At 31.9% G+C, this 22,719-nt stretch overlaps 3 protein-coding genes across 4 annotated transcripts; 1 reads left to right on the forward strand and 2 right to left on the reverse strand.

Moving 5' to 3' along the window:
* Window positions 1–1,390: 1,390 nt before the first annotated feature.
* LOC123696260 (cationic amino acid transporter 4) lies at window positions 1,391–5,916 on the reverse strand. Of its 2 annotated transcripts, XM_045642331.1 has the most exons (7): window positions 5,703–5,916; window positions 4,755–5,380; window positions 4,075–4,323; window positions 2,993–3,972; window positions 2,652–2,865; window positions 2,136–2,297; window positions 1,391–1,794 (listed from the first exon to the last, which is right to left on the reverse strand). In XM_045642331.1, the coding sequence occupies exons 2-7, from the start codon at window positions 4,894–4,896 to the stop codon at window positions 1,574–1,576; spliced, it is 1,968 nt and encodes a 655-aa protein (XP_045498287.1). In that variant the 5' UTR covers window positions 4,897–5,380; window positions 5,703–5,916; the 3' UTR covers window positions 1,391–1,573. The 2 variants fall into 2 exon arrangements, with proteins under 2 accessions (XP_045498287.1, XP_045498288.1); XM_045642332.1 differs by lacking the exon at window positions 5,703–5,916 and having other exon boundaries at window positions 4,755–5,397.
* A 6,563-nt stretch (window positions 5,917–12,479) lies between these two features.
* LOC123696259 (leucine-rich repeat-containing protein 1) lies at window positions 12,480–15,874 on the reverse strand. Its single transcript, XM_045642330.1, has one exon. It carries the CDS (start codon window positions 15,678–15,680, stop codon window positions 12,942–12,944), a length of 2,739 nt encoding a protein of 912 aa, XP_045498286.1. The 5' UTR covers window positions 15,681–15,874; the 3' UTR covers window positions 12,480–12,941.
* Window positions 15,875–16,536: 662 nt separating this feature from the next.
* Window positions 16,537–22,499, forward strand: LOC123696263 (spindle assembly abnormal protein 6 homolog). Its single transcript, XM_045642334.1, has 12 exons — window positions 16,537–16,660; window positions 16,780–16,943; window positions 17,150–17,306; window positions 18,647–18,832; window positions 19,257–19,414; window positions 19,936–20,095; window positions 20,318–20,386; window positions 20,573–20,716; window positions 20,825–21,032; window positions 21,388–21,547; window positions 21,997–22,109; window positions 22,283–22,499. Exons 1-12 carry the CDS (start codon window positions 16,538–16,540, stop codon window positions 22,420–22,422), a joined length of 1,782 nt encoding a protein of 593 aa, XP_045498290.1. The 5' UTR covers window position 16,537; the 3' UTR covers window positions 22,423–22,499.
* Window positions 22,500–22,719: the final 220 nt, after the last annotated feature.

Raw genomic sequence — 22,719 nt, forward strand, 5'->3', positions numbered from 1 at the left:
TTCATGTATAATTGAATAGTTTCAGTGAACATTCCTATAGCTAAAATATGCTCAAATAAGATTCTTTGTGACTACACAGCTTTTTTTTAAATAATGGAAGTAAATAAATGTTACCTATAGCATTTCTATTTGTCAACAAATAATTGTATTGTCTTGTATAAGTATATTATTTATTTTTAATATTACATTGATACATTTAGGTTTTTGTAAGTTATAGTCTTTAATAAAATAATGAATTGATAACGTGTGAGTACAGTTAAGTATACCTATGTATATTATAAATAAAGCAACAATATGTAAATTATAGTGATATAATAAATTCTTTAAAATATGACTATAATAATTTCAATATAAAACATTTACCCAAATTATAACAAAAACAATTTAATAAATAATTTATTAAATAGTTGTTTTCGCTGCAAAAGCGTTTAAATGTACTCAAAATAATAATATAGGAACAATGTAAAGCGCGTACATATATACAAGTATGCACTGTTACATTAACACATAATATAACTTATGAAAAAATCTTAATATGATACAGTTTTGACAAAAAAAAACTTAACCCTCCTGAACTGACTGAAGAATAGTAGGTTAGGTTTAGTATTGTATTATATTAGGTATCTGTGGCATGGCAACATTTGTGGACAAATTTTTATTTATGTTTCTAATCTTTTTGCCAAACCATACCATAGTCCTAAGTCCATAGGGTGTATTCAGAAAGAAAGCTTGAAACTTATAAGCGCTTATCGGTGCTTGTCAATGCTGGTTTTGACAAGCTTGTCAATGCTGGTTTTGACAAGCTGGTTTGAGCATTGACAAGCGCCGATAAGCGCTTATAAGTTTCAAGCTTTCTTTCTGAATACGCCCATACGTGAGGGAGATGGCACACTAGAAAAAGCTAAGAAAATCTATAATCTATTCCTCAATCACGCTATGTACCAATACAATCACATCGGTAAAGGTGTTATAAAGGCGGTTTTCTAAAATGCCCCTAAAACCCGTCCTATACATTAATATAATAGGAAAAGCTATTCACAAAATGTTAAAAACAACTTGTTTGTGAAAACTGTATATATAAAAATGTGCGATGAGATTACTCTTTGTGCGAACTTTTCTTGAGTATATTTTTATATTCTAATAATCTGATGGACAACACAGAGCAAGTAATATAGGATGGACAACTCTTAACACTACTATAAATAGCAAAAGCGGAACGACTTCTTAAACATTGTGCATGTAATATCAAACATGAACACGTGTTTTTGATCTTATGAGAAAAAATTCAGTAAGTAGGTAATCTCCAAGAAGGTAATCTCTCTTGCTTGACGTATCTGTGACCCGGCTTAGAAAATATCTGTTAGCACGTTCTTACTGTTCTGTGGTTAGCACAAAGTTCTGTTCGCTTTTATACACAGAAATCCATCAATAAATCAATATCAATTAATCTGTAAGAAACATGGCCATTCCATTTTAATTGCTCTAGTAATTTCATGAACAAGTATCCTACACACCGCATCGAAAAACATCATAGAAGCTGCTTCATAGACCTTCTGTTCGGAATAGTTTAAAATCACGGATCTCTTCTAGCAAGTTCGTCGTCGCATATAATAGGTTTACGGTCGTCGCTTCTACTGCCGCGGCCGAGACGTCCAACTCTACGCGCGAGGGTGCTAGTCTTGTCAACCGCGCCCCAACCCGCGTGCGAGTTACTGTTGGAACGGGAGAGCAGACCAGCCACGCCTTCTCCGAGCTTGCTGTGGTGGATGCCGTACAGGAAGTAGAGTAAGAGGCCTGGAATGTAAAGAACTGTTTGTAAATTCTTATAATTGGTGCCAGAAGAGTGATAGCTTTTCGAAGGCGGTATCGATTGCAATCATACTTATAGTTTTTACGCGATTTATAATTTTCTATCATATCTTTATTTCCTTTTTGTTTTGCAGTGAAAGCTTTGATATGGAACGCTAAACGTTAAAGACAGACAGAGAGCTACTTTCGCATTTTATAATATTACTAAGAATTATTAACTGATTAAACTGCTTGCATTTGCTTAAAATATAGGTAAATAGTTAAACAACTGTATAAAATATATATGTAGTTAGGAAATTCTATAAGCATACCAATGATAAACTCACCAAAAGTCATCCAAATAGCAAATCTAGCCCAAGTGAGAGCGTTCAGATTTATCATCAACTCGATATTCAGCATAACGCTTGCGGCCGGCAACAGCGGTACATATGGGACTCGGAACGGAAGCCGCATCGGACTCTGCTGGTGGGCCCAGATGATAAAAAGACCTGGAATAAAAAAGTATACCATGTTTTGCAATAGTTATTGATACATTTTTAAGTGTTAAACTGGTAATAAGGTATATAATATTGAAGACCGTATTATTTCCCAAATTAAACTAATGAAGTATGTTACTTTTTCCTCTATTAAAATCAAATTACATCTCAAATTTGTATAGTTATCAATGTATACGTGACAAACTGAAGGTACTTGTTTAACGTGACCACACAAAAGATACAGAATATGTATTGTTCGAAAGGACAAAAGCACGTGAGTAATTCTAGATACCTATATGCCCATTAATTTCGCCTTATTTGTATTTCACACGAGCGTACATTGATTGTCAAGACAAATATACTTACACCCAACGATAACTAAGCTAAGCAAGATATCTGGCACAATCATCCAAACGATAGTAGGCTTAGTGAGTAGGTTGTGGGCGCTGAGAGCCGCAGCAGCTAACGCAAACACATAAACGCAACTGGTGACCGCACTGCCAGGCGCTCTACCTCCAACGAGGGGCTCTAACCATGCGTATTGTGGCCGTAAACGACCAACAGTCAAAGCTTCGAACATCTGCAATTAAATGGCACATTTATGTTTGACTTTTCAAGAGAAATACATGAAATATTGTACCTAAAACTCTACATATTTAGTAACTATGATCATTTAATTTCAAGTACTACTTTGGTTTTAGGTATACCTCCGATGAAGATGATCCTGCATCCGTTCCTGGCGTTCCTGTTGCTGAACTATCTTCCCGGTCTCCAGGTGACTCTAATTGTGGTATTCCAAAGTCCTTATCCTCAGCAGGAGGAGCTGGCCGATAGCGTAGAATAATAACGGCTGCACTCACAATAGTATATGCCAACAATGTACCAATAGACATAAACTCAACCAGCTTTTCAAGATCGAACAATAAAGCAATAAGTGCTGAGGAAAATCCCGATATAATGAGATTGGAAATCGGTATTTGCGATTTGTTACTAATATCACTGAGAAATCCGAATAACAAGCCATCAGCCGACATCGCATATAAACAGCGGGGGAGGGAGAATAGAGAACCTAACAGAGTTGTAGTCATTCCGCACACTGCTCCAACAGCGACTGCATACTTAGCCCAATCCGCGTGAACGGCACCCAAAGCTGCTGGTAATGCGGCTTCGGGATTAATTGTATTATACGGGACCATCAATGTTAAAGAAATAGCAACGAGGATGTATCCTATTCCAACAACAGCCATCGATAAAATTGTTGCAGTTGGAATAGATCGAGAAGGGTCCTTTGCCTCTTCGCTGGAAGCCGATATACTATCAAATCCAACAAACGCATAGAAACAAGTAGCAGCTCCTGTTAGAACTCCACTCAAACCATAAGGCATGAAGCCGCCGTGCTTTGAGGACCAATTGCTAATATCAGCATAGTAAAATCCAAGGAATATTACGAGAGATATGACCAGAAGATTAAGAATTGTTAGACCGTTGTTGATGTAGGCTGAAGTTTTTACTCCAACTGCGAGAATAAGTGACGCTATTATACAAATGAGAAAGGCTAAAACATCAGGATATCTACTCAAGAGAGTTTCATGAAGTTCGCCAGTAACTGATATAGTAGCATTGCTAATCGCTCCATCTAACATAGCATCGAGATAACCTGACCACGCTCTAGCTACTGATGCAGCACCTGAAAAGATAGATGCATTGTATTATATAAAATATTCTTAACTATGTGTAATTTATTACAATAAAAAATATCTGTAAGTAACTACATAATATGTGAACTTACCAATCATGTATTCAAGTACAATGTTCCAACCAATTATAAAAGCCCAGAATTCACCAATGCTCACATACGTATAGGCATACGCGCTACCAGCTCTGGGTATTCTTGTGCCAAATTCAGCGTAACATAAAGCTGCGAGAGTCGATGTTATTCCTGCTAATAGAAAACTCAATGCTGTGGCTGGACCAGCCATATGACGAGCGACTGTGCCCGTTAAAACGTATATACCAGCACCGACCATATGTCCTATACCTGTAACAATTTTTTAGGAGTAGGTTGTAAGTACTGGTTAATAAATTGCTTTATATAAATAGTTTTGTTTCATTTTATGATAATGATACTTAAGAAAGTCAATTAAAACAACTTTGAAATAAAATATTTTTATGCAGAAAAAACTCTACAATGTAGAGCTCCGTAGTATTTATCTATAGATTCTGACAAAATGGTGCTGTATAAAATTGTATAAATCCATATAAATAAAATGAATCGCCAACTGTATTGCTATTTGCTATGTGTAAAACTGAGGAACGGCTCGACCAATTCGGCAATACTTTTTATAAGGCAAAGGGCAATGGGGCAGAACAACATCTGCTGGGGCAGCTAGTAATAAAATAAAAAAATTGTCTACTATTCCTCAACTTACACAGGTAGGTAGTTGAGGAAATGAAAAAAAAACGACTTACCTAATAGGGTAATATCAAATGTCGTGAGACATCTATTCAATGGTGTATCCAGAGAATCTCCATAGATAGGTTTGCGTCTATTCATCTTGTGGCAAAATCCTGAGAGGACATGCCCCAGGATTTTATGCCTTGCCCCAGGCATTTTGGTTGCAAGAATCGAAATATCCTTTTAACACTCTTATAACTTAACAAATTATTCAGAACTTCACACTTATTTAAAAACTTCACAGTTATGACTGTGTTTGTATTGGGGAAATAGAATTTCCATTACCTAGATTTCCTTTGACCAGCTGACGTTATTTGTAATGGTTCCAAGGAATGAGATAAGGGAGAAACCGGCGCGCGCAATGGATCGATAATGAACGCAACTTTATTAGAAAAGTACGTGGGCATTGCATTCTTGAAATACTTTTGGGTCTTTCAATACCTACTTGATTAAATTTTCTTTCCAATAAGAGCAACAGAAGTTATCGCAGTTATATTAAATTCAATAATTGGTAAGAAGAGTAGGTATCTGTAGAAATATGTTTGCTCGCCGATAATAAGATGTCAGATGTGATAATTGATATGCTACATGTCTTAGATTCGATTCCGTCAACTTGAATTTAATATTCGACAATATTCACCTGAAACGAAAATGTCACAAATAAACTTGGTTATACTAGGTATACTAGCGGTCCGCCCCGGCTTCGCCCGTGGTACATATTAACGTTTTCTCTACATAGGAACCATCCTCGTACTTCAAGGAATATAATAAAAAAAGAATTATCGAAATCGGTTCAGCCGTTCTCGAGTTATGGAATTACAACGAAAAGTGGCATTGATTTTTATATATTAGATAGGTATCAGCAAACCATTTGTTGGTTTTCCTTGAAAGAGACATTTTAGTTACAAGACTAATTATTATTATAAGTAGGTAACCCAATACCAGCCACCTTGTATACTTACTGTTATTTCATTACCAAAGTATCTTCGATAAAAAGGTTGGTTTGTAGTGGTTATGAAAAAGACATTGCCTAGTACCATATTATATACCGTACCGTTTCTGTTAAACATTATTCGTCAAGATATAACGTTACGAGGTTGAACAAGCTTATTCTGTGGTAGGTATCTATATTAGGAAACAAATATTTTGTTAGTAACAATTAAAATTACCTAGGTAGGTAAGTATGTTGTTTATTTATATAAAAATAAAAGCCTTTCTATACACAATCTTACCTTAGTAAAATGTAAAAAGAAGGTTACAGAGTGGTTGCTGACCCAGAATTATTCAGATACTGAACAGTACATAGTTCAAATAAAAATTTAGCAAATGCAACCACTATAATGGCCACTACATCCACTCACACGCTTACACACTCATTCACACATACATTCACACACACACACACACACACACACACGCACACTCATACATACACACAGGCTCACACATGCATGCAAACGCGCACACTCATTCAAACACACACGCACAACATATGAGTATATCTACAACTTGAGTTAAAATGTATAATTTAAATTTTATTTTGTATAGTTTTGTATAAAAAATAGCTAAATTACCTAAATCATTATTTAAGTTAATATTATGCTATAGTTTTGTTATTATTGTGTCATTAAGGAAGGTGGACCCCAAAATACAGGCTGTCCTAGTTTGGGGTCCAAATGTTACATGTTTGTACCTAACCCACAAATTGATCAATAAATGATTTTTATTTTTATTTTTTTTTTATTTTTATTTTGTTGCCAAGTATTTTGGCTGTAGCAGTTAGCACTGCTAAGCTTTAGACCATCCTAGAGTCGTTTATGTTGGTATCACTTATCAGAGAGGATTAATATAATATGTTATAGCTTATTGATGGACTTTAAATAATTATTATAGGTATGTCTTAGAAAATTAATCAACGTAGGTAACAACGAAAAATGCTTATCCCACGCACTTCTGTACCTATTTGAGCCTTGATAATTAATATTATGTAGGTAGTTACTTATTTACGTAGGTACCACTTACCAGGTGACGTAGGTACAGAAATACCATTATCTTACTAAGCATAGAGCCTTCGTAGGCTTATAGTGTACATAATATAATGATTGATTAGTGGGTTTATAAGTGCTTGGAGCTCATAAAATGTAGCCAAATAGGTAGTACCTCCGAACATCCACGCGCGACCAATGAACAAAGGCAATCAATTTGTCACAGTAGTGTAGGTACAATTTTAAAATAATGAACGCTAAAATATTGTATATAGGTATGTTGTATATAGACGAAGGACGATCTAAAATCATGGCGTACTACATTCAACGACTTTGCTCTACTGTACTTAGCTACAAAATCTATTTATTCAGGTCCTAATAATTTCAAGAGCAATTGAAAACTTATACTTAGTTTTGAAAATAATGAATAGGATCCACATCATTATTCTACCTTCTTTATCTTCCACAAAATTGTAAGCCCATAGACATAAAAATATCACTAAGTATAGATATTTTTTACATTTTCAAATATGTAGGTAAGTATATATACCCTGTATTAAATTTAATTTCCGCTGAAATGAAGTAAAAATACGTTCAAGCAGCTAGATACTTCAATGTACCTGTTGCTACTTAATGACAGATCGTTATTTGTTGACCTACAACCGCTGAACTAATTTTATGAGCAAGCGAAATGGGTGTGTCTACGAGGCACGTGTAAATATTACTATAGCTTGTTAACTATACAAAGTAATTAAGCACATGTCATAATTTGTAGTTAAGTATTCGGTATAATGGATATGGTAATTAGATAACGTAGCTTTACGAGAAGTGAAAAACAAGAGAATTAAAACTACAGCCAGCATTTAGGGAAATCACTTATAATTTGCAGATGGGTCAGCCCGCATAAATAATGAAAAAGGCAAAGGTTGACATTTAGAATAAAAGGGATAGGATGAAGAGCATTATTTTAGTATTCGAATTTGTGTATTAACAGTAGAGTATTCTACAAGAATCAATTTGTATATAAGAAATAAAATCCTAAAAAAAAACAACAACAATCATGACAACAACCGTCATAATATAAGGTGGCTGTGAGGAGGCTACGTAGTGCACCCTGCGGTATTGCAAAAAGTAGGCGTTTATCTATGCGCAATAAATCATTTTACACTTAGAGTAGGTACTTATACTTACTAAGTACTGTATAATATATAATCTAAGATTTTACGTAGGTATGAATATTGTTTGAAGTGAACTTATTAACGGAAGTAATCATAAAATTTAAATTAGGTACATCTAGTTAAAAAGACATAAACAAGAATAACGAGGAAAATAATAAAACAATTAATCTATGTCAAACACTTTATTGCGACCCTACAATTTCAATTGAACTAGTTATTTAAATTCGACAAAACATAATACATAATATTTTTTTCTCATTTACATAAAATAAACATTCTTAAGCGCTAACGAATCTATTGGTTTTCTCATTTCATGGGTCAATAAGTCTATAACCATGTGTCTGTGAACTATTTGCTATAATAATTAATAAGAGAACTAGGGATTGGCGCCAACCGGCCTATACTCTGCCAAGTGGCTGCACCAACTCTGCAGACTATCTACTGCATTTATTGACACAGACAGAAAACAATATATCTACTTATTTACACAACAGAAATATCAGAGTCACGCAACGTATTTATTACTCGAGTCATATTCTGCACCCACAATAGACTTGAAATGAGCCCGCGCACATTTCATAGACTAGAAAGTCAGACACCGTACACAGGTACATGATATTGAATGGGCTTAGCTGATGAAGATAATATGTTTTTGCCTTCTGGCAGTGTGAACACGTTCTATGGCTAATGGCAAAAGTAGGACACGCAGAAATGCTCAAGCCGTGAACGTGATTTATGGCAGGGCTACTTTTTGTTCACATAATTACGACTTGTACAATATACAAAATAAAATTAACCCACAGCGCAGAGATGTTCTATTACCGAGACGGGTCTTTTCACCTTTTCTCTATAAAATAGAGTCTAACAATGTTAATAATTGTGCTCTTAAAATGTAATAAATAATTCTACACTTATACAAATTCACTTTCCGCTTAAAAGTCAAGATAATAAATGTTTATTTTAGATTTTGTACGTTTGTGATGTCCCTGTATTTTACGTATGTTACAATCATAGATAATTTTATCATAAATTCACAATTAAAATCATTATAATATATTTCTGTACGGTATGATCATTCAGTAATTGTTACAGTAAGTATAAATTAATTTAATATTTTATCATATCAAATATTATTACTATAATATGTGCATTATATTTTAACCTTCTCTCCATATTACATAGTTCCACCTAGTTATTAACATAAGATAGGTATTTGGCAATAAATATAAAAATAAAGGGGCAAAATTTGATAATAATATTAAATTCGCTAAACACTTATTGCCATTTTAATTACATAACTATAAAATCTATATACATTCATTACATATTTGCATTCACGTTATATTATTTACGATGATAATAATCAATAATTATTATACAAAACAACAGGAATAATTATTATTCAGAAGCATAAAAATAATACATTCAGTCACAAAGTGAGAGTCGATATGTAACAAAATCATTGGCAAAAAATAAAAATAATTGTGATATGAAGTGGGCGGAAACATTGGACGAAAATTTTAAAGTTTCATTATTTAGGAGATAAAACAGTTTGTACAAAAATAAATTTAAAGAAATAGCAAAAAAGCGTAGACTTAAGTTAGGTATATTATTATTAAATAGTAGGTACAATAGATTATGGAATTAAGCAATTAATATAATTAAACGGTAAATAAAATACTCAGCTAAATGATATGTTTATGTTTTCAGTCTTTAGGAGATGTGACATTTTGATTTTTGGCGTACTTTTGTGTAAGAATTGAGAAATGCTTATTTCTTATGGTCAAAGCAAACAAGACTTAGAAATTTTATACATCTGTAAATAAGATAAAAGATTTCGCATATATAGCACGTTGAAAACGTACCACTAACCTTGTATACTCCTATACAAGGTTAGTGGTACAATATAAGGATTAATTAGTTGTCCACATAAAAATGACATAAAAACGTATAATTGTTGGATGCCGATTCCATTTAATGAAATACATATAACATTTTGCTCTCGATTCCATATCCAGATCAAAAAACTTTTAATGCTGAATAAATAAAGTTGAGAGCTTTTATTTTGAAGTATCTCCTCCTATGCCAGGGAAAGGACTATTCAGGCATTGTCTGACTTTATTTTAGTACCCTACCTACGAAGAACTTTTTTTTTGCATGAACTGTTACGTAATGAATAAAATTATTATGGTTAGTATCATTTTCATTATACTTGGCACTTTTTGTGAGCCAATATGTTTGCAAACTGTAGAATGAAGAATATTACAGTAACTATGTGTTTTATACCAGATATTTTATTTTGCGATCAAAGCTAATTTAATTAATAGTAACAAAAATACCCGAAAAAGCTGTTATTTTACACGAGTACTTATTTCAAACAACACCACCATTTTGCTAGATAACATTTTTTAGTTAAAGAAGATAAACTTTAATAGAGTAAAGGACAAGCAAATAAATATAGAAAATTTAAATCAGCTAAAACATGGCTAAAACTTGATTTTCTGGAAAGGAAAAACCCTGCGTTACACATAGAGCTAATTAAGATTAGTTTAAAGAAATCAATGTTATTAATAACGGAAAATAGTATTGAACCTTTGATCTGGGGCCAAGGTGAATTTACTGCATCATGAACGCTTTTTCCATAACAATTTTTTAAACTAATTTATAAATTCGAATACAAACTTCATCCAGTGAATTCTTTAAGATTCTATCATCGTTGTGATTTGTGAGATAAATCACGTAATAGAAAAAATATTTAGCTAATGTATTATTATTTTTATTATGCACGAATATAAGTAGGAAGCAAATAAAATTAAAGCGTGCCCAAGAATGTTTCAATTGTCGGGTCTTTCGTTAAACCGATTGGTTTAAACTCAAACAAAAACGGAACTCAAAAATCACGTCATAAACTGTTTTCTGGAATGGGTCTTATATTATGTTTTGTTTACTTTAAATTGTGCCAGGGAGCGTTTACATTGTTTACATATAAATTGTGCATTTACACATTCGTGTTACCTATTTGCATCGTCAATCGACGATATATTTGTCGAAACCTAACAGTGCATTTATATCCCCACTATGTCAATTTTTTTAGTGTAAACAGGAGTAGAGCACTCTTTCGTTATTCTTAATGCGTTCGAAAAGATTCTATGCAATGATCTAATATACTGAACACCACTGAGTACGAGATTTCGTTTACACTAAAATATCACGAAAGAATGCTCTTGCTCTAGCTCTAAGCTCTATCATCTATGTTCGTTTGATGTACATGCACCATTAGACGAAAAATTCATAACTAGACGAGTGTCAACACGAACCACTTTTTCCCTAGATCAAGTCCGAAAAACCGAACTACAAACTTTAACAGCAATACGCGAATCTCAAGGCGAACAGCGAATGCACTGTATATATACGTGCGTTTTTGTGTAAATGCACCATTAAAATATAACTAATGGCTTTAATTTGCGTGCGCAAGCAGTTGTAGACAAATTTTAATTGAATCACACTTGAATAATTTACATTTTTTTTACAAAATAATAGTACGCTGAACGCTCTTAGTAGTTGGGTAACATAATAATAATTCTTTGCGACTTTCAATTTGGTATTTTTCAAGTACGATAATAATCTGACGAAGTTAAGAATTGGCTATATTATAAAAGATAATAATGATACGACACAATAATTATACATAATTGCAATAAAATAATTCAATAGTAGAAAAATAGAAAACGCGTATATAGATAAACTTAAGTGCTGATTTACACAGGGTCAGTAACTGACTACAAATTCGAGGCAAATCAGTGCTGACCCGAAAAAAAACCCTGTGTATAAAACAAATTTGAAGTCAGTACAGAGGCTTGAAGTCTATGTAAACAGTTAAAGTCAGTCGCGGAGCCGAATTTCGGCGCCGCGACTGACTTGTCTACTGACCCTGTGTAAATCAGTACTAATACTATAGAATATTTGAAAAGTTACGGAAATATTTGTAAATATATAGGAACGTAGTATAGATCGCAAATTTGTTTCTTTTTTTTCAAATCGGAACAAGGTAAATTACTGATAGATATGAGCACCTGTTTAAAAATTAAAAAACCAGCAGATTTGAAATAGTTATACACGATATAAAAACAATATGCACCTAAATTGTATAATGTAACTTTTATAACGTTCATTAAAATCTTCCTACATACTAATTATAATTTTAAATATGCTAAACAAATAATAAACATGCTAATTTATAATATTTAAACATATATATATATATATATATTGTGCAAATATTATCTTTATAGTAAGTAATAAATTTTAAAAATTCTAGCCCTTTTTTTATACATTAACACATCAAGATGCAGCTAAGTTAATTAATTTAATATAAATAGCTATTAAGCAAGCTTTAAAAACATAAAATTTAGTAATTACTTAAAAAAAATATTTAATACGAAATCATGAACATTTTTTTTATATAACATCAGATTATTTTTAGTTTACTGTTTATGAATATGTTTCCCATATTTTTTTATTTAAGTAGTTATTATGAAATTACTAATTAGTAAACAAAATATTATTTTTCAACTTAGTTATATCTTAATCGTAAAAATTGAATTTTAATGTATGAAACATACAATCATAATTTTTTTTCAAACTGCTTTTAAAATTTTATACATCGTTTCTATTCAAGTAACAATGATATCATCCATAAAATTGTAATTTTTAGACATTTTTAACAAACAATATGACGAAACAACATAGTTGTTACACATTGTACTTTGAAAGTACCTACTAATTTATACATTAATTTTCACATTTAAATAAATCCCACAAAAATATTCTTTTGAATATCATTCCAGTATGTTCCATCCCATAGCACCTTACAATCTTTTTAATATAAACATTAATACTAACATAATAAAATATGTATCATATCACAATAAAACCATACATCCAAAGTGGAGGATGTAACTTCATACAATATTTATAAAACACAAACCAAGTTTTCACTGAGTCATTAGTACCTTCTATCCCAGTAGGAAGTATATAGCTATCCACCAGTCCCATTGAAATATTGTGCATGTTTGGTGTAGGGAGCTGCAATGTGGTATGGAGGTGGTTGACCCCTAACGTATGTCGCTTCAGGCATATTATTTGGGCTATGTCGATTACTTATTATGACTGGATCATTTGAAGATGCTGGAATCGCATCATATATATCATACACATTTTGAGCCAGCATTGGCTGAATATGTCCAAAACTTCCATCATCTGATACCAAAGGAGTATTTGTCATCCGATATGGATTTGTTGCATTTGTGTGACCCGTAGGTGAATACAGTTCAGGGGATTGTGTCGCTACATATGTGGGACTTGTAGATACGTCATATAGATTTGCATTCGGTGAGGATGTAGAATGCATTGCTGCTGTAAATTGTAAATCATCCCTCGCACTAGAGTACATGTTATTATAATGACTTATATTTGGCATTGTTGTTGAACTGACAATTTGGCTTACTGTATGTAAACGAGGGCTTGGCAGTTGACGAGTCACATTTGGATGATAATTAAAAACATCATAGTTTTGTCGTCCATATATTTTGTCTTTTGGACATGTATAAGTGTCACTTCTGTATGCTGGATCATGGTAACTTTCCTCATTTCTAGTGTAACATGGCTCTTTTGTTGCATATGTAGAGTCACAATGGAGTTTGCTATCAACCATGCATCTTGAGTTATATGGTACTTCTTGGTAATGTGGTGCTAATAAGGGCTCTTCCGCACAAGAGTGGTGTCTGTCCTGGGAGCTAAGACTCAACCGTTGTATTTGTTCACAAGGTTCTTCAGAACAATTTCTGTAACTTCTTTCACAATTTGATTGAAAGTTCTGATGTTCTACATAAGTTTTCTGTTGTATCGGGCAACTTGTTCTACTTATGTCCGGTCTCACATATTTATCATTTTGACTTAAACTGTAATGAGTAGTCGCTAAGGAGTATGAACTAACATCATCATCCTTATAGTCATTTGCTTCATTGACATTGTTTTCAGAATATAAAGCATGGTCAACACTTTTATATGTATCCTGCTCATGTGCAAGATCCAATGGCTTGTCATAGGAATTTTCAACAGGCAAATTATCATAAACAGATACATTCATGGGATCCTGTTGTGACACAATTGTTGTATTTTCTTTATGGTTGCTCTCCATTTCAACCTTTTTATTATCAGATGCAAATCTTTGTTGTAAAGTTGGAGTTATTTTAGCAGCCTTTATGTGTACTGCATTTTGCATTGGTGGTGTAATATCTTGTGCTCCATCTTTGTGAATATTCCTTGCATGTTTTGCCATGGCTCTTAATTCTTTGGGGTATGGTGTGGGGGCACGTCTTAGCTGACTTCCTTTTTCTGGAATTTTTACTGTCGGTTTCATATCAACAAAGCTAATATGTCTTGATGGATTTGGAACTTCACCAGTTTCAGGTTTGTCTTTATCAGATTTTATCTCAATCGGTTCCAAAGGCACTTGGGGAAATAGAAAGCAGGTAAGGACTTGTTCATAACTGTGCGGGTCTACCTCAGAGTGCATTGGGACCAAGGGTTTGCTTTGATTTTCAGATAGCCATAGGGCTACTAAATTTTCACAATTCAACAATGATTGTGGTAAGTAACTCAAGGAATTCCGTACCAAATTCAAAACTCTCAATGCAGTTAAATGACCAACTTCTGGTGGAATTCTAGTCAATTTATTAGCTCTTAGTGACAATACTGATAGCTTACTACAGCTGCCAATTTCAGGTGGTATTGCCTTAATCATATTTTCATCGACATTAAGATATTGCAATTTCCTTAGAAGTCCAATTGATGATGGTAACTTATCCAAATAGTTGCACATTAACATAAGTTCCTCTAAATTTTTCAATTGTCCTATACTCTCTGGTATGGAATAAAGTCTATTATTATCCAATTTTAAGGATGTTAAATTATTAAGCTTACCGATACTATCTGGTAACTGTGTCAAATTGTTTATTGATAAACACAAATCCTGTAGCTGTGAACAACATCCAATCTCAGGAGCTAATTCTTCTATCATATTGTTACTAGCTTCCAAGTGTATTAAGTTTTCTAAAGGTTTTATTACAGATGTTATATTTGTAAAACTGTTGCCATCTATCCAAAGTTCCTTAAGCTTAAGAAATCTACCAATTACTTCAGGAAATTGCTGAAATTCATTTTGTCCAATATCTAATCTCAAAAGTTCAGTTGATCTTGATAGAGACTTTGGTAAAATCATAAGATAGTTGTCTCTTAATTCTAATATATGTAAATGGGCTAGTCTCCCAAAATTTCCTGGGAGATATTCAAGGTATGTGTCGTTTAAATATAATTCACGTAAAGCTATAAGGTTAGTTATAGTATCCGGCAATTTTTCTAAAGGATTAACACTGAGATCTAAAAACGAAAGGTGTTTGAGTGCTTTCATGTTTTCTGGTATAGATGCTAAAGTATTTCTGCTTATATTAAGATATTGTAAATTTACTAATGAAGATATGGCTGAGGGTATAGCTTGAAGCTCATTATCACTTAAATCCAAATACTTAAGACCATGGCACATAAATAGTTGTCGTGGTAACTCCGTGATACGATTGCACTGGCACAGTAATGTTTCTAACGTTCTTTCGTACACAAACACATCAGTGGGAACATCGGTTAACGATTGATGAGAATAATCTAATTCAACAATATCTTCGACTCCAGGTCTCACACAACATAAAAAATTGAATGGCATTTTAGAGAAATCACTATTTACGATCACTACACCTTTTGATAAATTAAGCACATATTAAATATTTTACTTTCTGCTTGACGCTAAAATTGTCACGTATATTTTAAATAAGTTTTAATTCATAACTCTGTATATTAATTCGGAAAAACAAAAAAATGTTTTATTTTCTGAGCGACAAACGATAAACGATAAAGTGATTCCACAGACTACAGACAAAGACTTTAGAATAATAAATGTCAAGTTCAAGATATGAATCACGAAAAAATCATCATGACTGTGATGTGACTGTGATTCATCATATTATTGTGTAATAGATGACGTATGATGCATGTAATTGACAGAAAATTATATGAAGTTATTAGCGCTTAAATATATTATAGTTATAATAATGCTTAGAACAAATCATTAACGATCCAAGTAGGTACTCATAGAATTATCGTCATTAGTAGATTGAATTTTTATTTATATTGTTACACAGCTAATGATATTTAATAACATTATTGAATTTTATTGTTAATTAATGCATAATAAAGAGTGTTATTATTTTTATTTCTTAAACTATCGATCATGAACACTTTTAAATTATTTAAAACCTTAAGCCGGACATTCCAATCCACTTCCAATACCCTTTTTTGGCCTCATATATATTTTTTTTAATCTGTGCTAGCAGCACATAGACGATAGAGTTTGCAAGTGATATGCTACGTCAATTGTCAAAATTAATTTAAATTTGAACGTAAACAGTACCTAGGTAAATAAATCGCACGTCTTAATCTTCATTTTAAATATTTATTACGAAAATAAAGTTACATAATTCGTTCTTCTTTTATTATTTTGACACAATATAATTACTTAATTAGATGAATATGTTGTGCAAAAGTTTTCACAAGGGTAAATACTATGTATCGTTCAAAAGAGGCTTTGAAGAGCACAAGAAGGACATAACAATTTCTGTTGATAAACTATTTGACAAAGACTGCTTGGTACGTACCTACAAGAAAATTATAATGCGAGCTACTTGCCTCTCGCATAATAACGGTATTAAAAGTTAATAATACTGTAATGCATATAATAACTACCTAGGTAATTACCTATATTACAGAAATTGACATTGTCTGATGATGAGGACCCAATGTTTTTATGTAGAATTCAAATTACTCGTTGCGACTATGAAGAATTAAAAAAGCAACAAGGGCTACTTATTGATTTTGACAACTTTCCCTCACAAGTAGTGAGGTTGCTGCAACAATGTACTGCAAATAACATGTAAGATATGATTTGAATGTTATATTTGTATGTAAAAGCTTTGATTTTTTGCATTATAATACGTAAATAGTCACACAGCCTTTTCAACGATGTGTTATATTATTGTGCAGCTGTCCTTCCAAGTTTCTTTATTATTTTGATATAAATGTATTAAATAATTTTTTATATATTATGCAATATATTCTGGAATTAAATAATATTTACAGGTTCCTTATATTGAATCAAATCAACCCAGTTACATATAATTTTGAAGTGGTAGAACATAATGAATTCAAGCGACTTGTCCATTTGTGTTTGAAGACAGGACCAGCGTGTGATGATGATGTTAAACAGCATATGGCTGAAACTATTACAGATTTAAAGGTATACTGCATGTATTACTTGTATTTATACCCTTTTTACCCGACTACGGCAAAGCAAAAGGAGGGTTATGATTTTGACAGGCTATGTATGTATGTATGTATGTATGTATGTATGTATGTTCATCTGTTCCCTCGTAACGTCTAAACTACTTATCAGAATTTGATAAATGACATATCATTAGAAGCGTCTTAATTGTCCGCTGGTTATAGGCTATATGGGGTTTCACAAAATCTAATGTGGCGTCCTCTATCGGACAAAACATACAAAGTAAAAAAATAAAGTTAAGATAAATATCCCGTGTTTGGTATCATTTGAAAGCGCTTTCCTTGTACATTTTGAATATATATATATTACTAGCATTTGCTCGTGACTTTACCTGTATTCATGGGCTGATTGCATATAATTCACATCTTTTCGTCCTTAGCTTCTTTATTAGTTCATCAGTTTAACTTTTGTTAATATTATGCCCCCAAATACACTTTAACACCAAAATAGTACAAATAATATAAAGTGAAAAAACTAAAACCCAACTACGACAATAACCGGCGCTGAAAAAGTATAAAACAAGATTTCAGAATACTGAACTGAACAAAGTTGCTAATGTAGTTGCAAGTAAATGGACACAGTAGACTCAACCAAGATACCTTCGTTGTAAATTGACAATAATGTCATACAATACTATTCTAAAGTATGCAATATTCCACTATGTAAAGATAAATTTTCATGTTTGGAAAGGCGTAGTCACACGTTGTTGAAGTGCTACGGTAGATAGGTATATTAGGTATGTAACGTGTGACTACGCCTTTCCAAACATGAAAATTTATCTTTACATAGTGGAATATTGCATACTTCAGAATAGTATTGTATGACATTATTGTCAATTTACAACGAAGGCATCTTGGTTGAGTCTACTGCGTCCATTTACTTGCAACTACATTAGCAACTTTGTTCAGTTCAGTATTCTGAAATCTTGTTTTATACTTTTTCAGCGCCGGTTATTGTCGTAGTTGGGTTTTAGTTTTTTCACTTTATATTATTAATATATATGAAAATAAGAAACTAATTCTCACTTCTCAAATACTATTAAAAGTTATTATTTTGAATAGAATATTGTCTAATAGACCTAAATATATTTATTTATAAAAAACATTGTAAACATATTATCTTGATGTTCCCTTCAGGCGTAATAACTCTCTACATAGTATAAAGGCCACTTTTTTGCTTTTATTTTAGTACTTAAGATTAAAAAGTTTATAAATACCTCATAAACATCATTATTAGCTGAAACTTCCACATTTCATTGATTTGTAGTCAGTTATATGTTTTTTTTTAAACTCTAGAAATCACTATCAGCATTAAAAAGTACGAGTTCAAGTAGTGAAGCATTATGGAATGATAGATGTGCAAAAATGGAAGTTAAAATCCATGATATGACATTAGCATTGGCAAAAATGGAAGAAGATAAACTTAGACGGGAGAGTGAATATCAGGAAGCATTGAGACAGGAGAAAGATAGACTTGCACAGGTAAATTTTAGTGTTATATTATATACCGATTATAAAAAAAAAAAAACATTAAAAAATTGTAACTAGCAAATACTTTAGTAACTTAAATGTGAGTTGCTATACTTTCCATATATTTTAAATTAGCGGATCCCCACGGTTTCACCCTTGTGGTTCCGCTTCTGTTGGTCTTAGCGTGATGATATATAGCCTTCCTCGATAAATGGGCTATCCAACACCAAAAGAATTTTTCAAATCAGACCAGTAGTTCTTGAGATTAGCGCATTTAAACAAACAAACAAACTCTTCAGCATTATAATATTTATTTTAAATGATAACAAAAAATATAGATTAACAAGTATCTTTTGTCTATTATAACATGTAATACATACATGATTTATTTATGATTTCTTATGTAAAAAGCTCTTTTTTTCCATTTATAAAATAGGAAAAACTGCAACTCCAAAAAGCAGCAGATCTAAATGCAAAGAACTTTCTGGCAAGTTCACAACAGAGTCTAGCAGTTAAAGAGAAACAAATAGATGAGTTGAGCCAGACTTGCAGACAGTTGAGGGATACAATATCACAATTGGAACGTCAAGTTAGGTGAGACATCTGATTTTGTCTATGTTTTCTTGACTTAGATAAACTGAGGCAGTGAAATAATTATAGTTTGATAATAAAATAATATATATTAAGATTTTAGTCTAGACTAGTAAAAGAAATGATCATGGACACAAAATATATTGGGAATTGTTTTTTTTTTTTTTTTTTTGAAGTGAAACTTCTTTATCGGGGTTGGAAATAAATTTAGTGTTACATTTTTTCGTTACGCGTGACATTTTTCCGTTACGCGCCATCTTTTTCCTGCCCCTACCACGCGTGATTCGACGTATTTCTGTAAAGTTGCATATTATAGTAAATTATTTTTTTTTTTAAATAAGGTCATAAATAAGTTTCACTTCTTACGTGTGTACACTCGTACACGAACACATTTTGTTTTATAACAATTAACAAGTGAATATTTCATTATCAGAAAAATTCTATTATGTTGATAGTAAGACTGTATGTAGTACAGAATTTTACTTAGTTACTTAGTACAAAATAAGTACATATATGTTTTACAGTGACAAAACGCAAAGAACAATGTACTTAGAGAAGGAAGTTCAAAAATTTCATCTAGAAGTTACCACTCTGACAGCAAAGAATACTGCATTGGAACGAGAAATTAACGAACGCGAGAAACAAATTCACCAGTTGAACATGAAGTGTGGATCTTTAGAAAAGGTATTTATTTATACAAGATCAATTAAAAAAAACTTATTTGAATGTAAATGTATTATTTGTTTTTTTTTTTCCTTAGGAAGAATTGATTATGAAAACATATTATAATTTTGTATAGTTCCTAATTCCTATAATCCATATATCTATCCAATAATTTTGTTTCTATATGATAAGTAATTTATAATTCTTTTATAATTTATAAAAATAGTTTGTATTTATTTTCAGAATGTCAAAGATAATTCAGATGTGATCAAGGAATTAAGTGAAAATGTTCAAACACTGAGTTTGGAAAAGGTTTGTACTGAAATTGCATTCATTACAATGCTAAAACACATGTATAGTTTTTTGTTGATTAATGTTCATAAAAATTCAAAACAATAAATTAATAGCAAGCTGTCTGCTATTTGAACTCTTGAATAGATTTCAATGGATTCTCAAACACTAGCTCAAAAAAAATATAACATTTTTTTTACATTATAGAACAGTCTAGAAAGGAGGTTATCACTGAGTGAATCACTTGCAAATAGGAATAATGAAGCAGCTCAGTCTACAACGGAACAATTGCTAAAGGCTAACCAAATAATATCTAAACAAAATAATGATATTATAGAAATGAAAGATAAGGTAAGTTTACACTGTTGTATATGAAATAAAGAAAATACTTAAAACTTTAAAGAAATATTGTATCATATACATTGCACAAAAATTACTGAGAGTTAAATATATTTTCAGTTATTATGTAGAACTGCAATCGCACTTGAACAAGAGAAAGTCATCGAACGAAACGCAAAAGAAATACAAGATCTCAAATCGGAAATACAAATTGCAAAGGACAGTATGGACAAGTTGAAGACAGAACTCGATACTTTAAAGGAAAAATGTGAACTTAATGACATTGCGTTGAAAGATAAAGATGAAACTATTAAAAATAATAATATGGGTATGTGTACAAATATTAAAGCTGAAGAAGTTGTTTGAACGCGTTAATCTCAGGAACTACTTGTCCGATTTGAAAAATTATTTTGGTGCTAGATAGCCCCTTTAACGAGGAAAGCTATAGGGCATAGGCTATATATTATCACGCTAGGACCAACAGGAGTGGGTGCTAGTAATTAATAAATTAAAAAAGTATTACATATTATTTTGTCCAAGTGTTCTTTCAGACGAACGGCACCGGCAGCTGTCGCCACTTGCGACGGCTGAAGGCGAACGCTAAAACTTTGAATCCTGGCACTCTATATAGGCTTTGATTGTTTATGTCGTATATTATATTATGGTTTTATTATCTTTTCTAGTGATACAATGGTTACACAAAAAAATGGAAGAAAGTTACCCGCATACATCGGAAAAACGTCCAAGTGCTAATGTTGCCAGTTCAACGCCATATTTTATAAATAGAAATAGTAGTGTTGTTCAAGAATCGGACGAATCTATCAATTTTTACGGCACTTCTAAGTAAGTTTTATTTTAATACAATATATCAATTATAATTTTCCAAAATTCTATCAGTATTGTATTATCTCTGTATTTTTAAGATAAAACAAAAATTGATATGTAAAAATGGCAAGAAACATTGTACTTAGATATTTAATAGTAAATTATGTTCGAGTTATAGAAATTATGTGCCTGGGTGTTAATTATTATCTATATAAGTATTTATTTAAAACTAGCTTACCGCCCGCGGCTTCACCCGCTTTGACTAAAACCTAATAAAACCTTCCTCTTGTATCACTCTATCTATTAAAAAAAACCGCATCAAAATCCGTTGCGTAGTTTGAAAGATTTAAGCACACAAAGAGACATAGTTAGCTTAGTATGGGATCAGATCGTGCCGTGTGTGAAAATTGTCCCGAAATATTTATTTATTATTTATTTACATAATATATTTAAAAAATGTTCCACAGATCAAATATAGAAGACAGTCCAAATTTTACACATACGACAGAACGAACTAAAAAGGGATTAGATCCCAAATATCTACAGCCTGTTTGTGAAGAAAATAAAGGAAAGAAAAAAGGTAAACAACAATTATTTAAAATCAAAGGAATATAATATATTTAAGCATACAAAAAATCGACGCACAATTTGTAAACTAATCCGATCCGTCATATTATTTCGTTTTAAGTACCTATATTGAAATAAAAATATAATTTTTCTATCTTAACTTCATGATGTGTTTTTATGTTTCAGATATCATAAGGCCCAATACAGCTCAGAGTAAAGGAAAGGAAAATAAGAATGTAGAATTACCTAAAGTTGACTATAGAGAAAAGAAAACTTCAAAACCTACGACATTTCGTGCCACACCCGTTTCTGCATATTTTCCTTAATATTATTTGTTTTTATGGAAAATATTTAAGACTATAAAATCTATCAGTGTATAACATGTTAATAAAGAATATTACCCTTATCTGTTTGTTTTATTACTCGTTGACTGATATTCGAACTTGTAGCTAATAATTTATTAATTAATTTAAAATACAATACCTATATTGGTAATTGGTATTTATACAGATAATAATTCACTAATATGTATCCGAGACAAAACACAGGAGACAAAACCATACCACCGACAATATAACACTGCATTAGTGGTTATATGGGTGTTGGGAACTATTTAACAGCTA

The sequence above is a fragment of the Colias croceus genome, chromosome 12, assembly GCF_905220415.1.
Source record: "Colias croceus chromosome 12, ilColCroc2.1".
Lineage (NCBI taxonomy): Eukaryota > Metazoa > Arthropoda > Insecta > Lepidoptera > Pieridae > Colias > Colias croceus.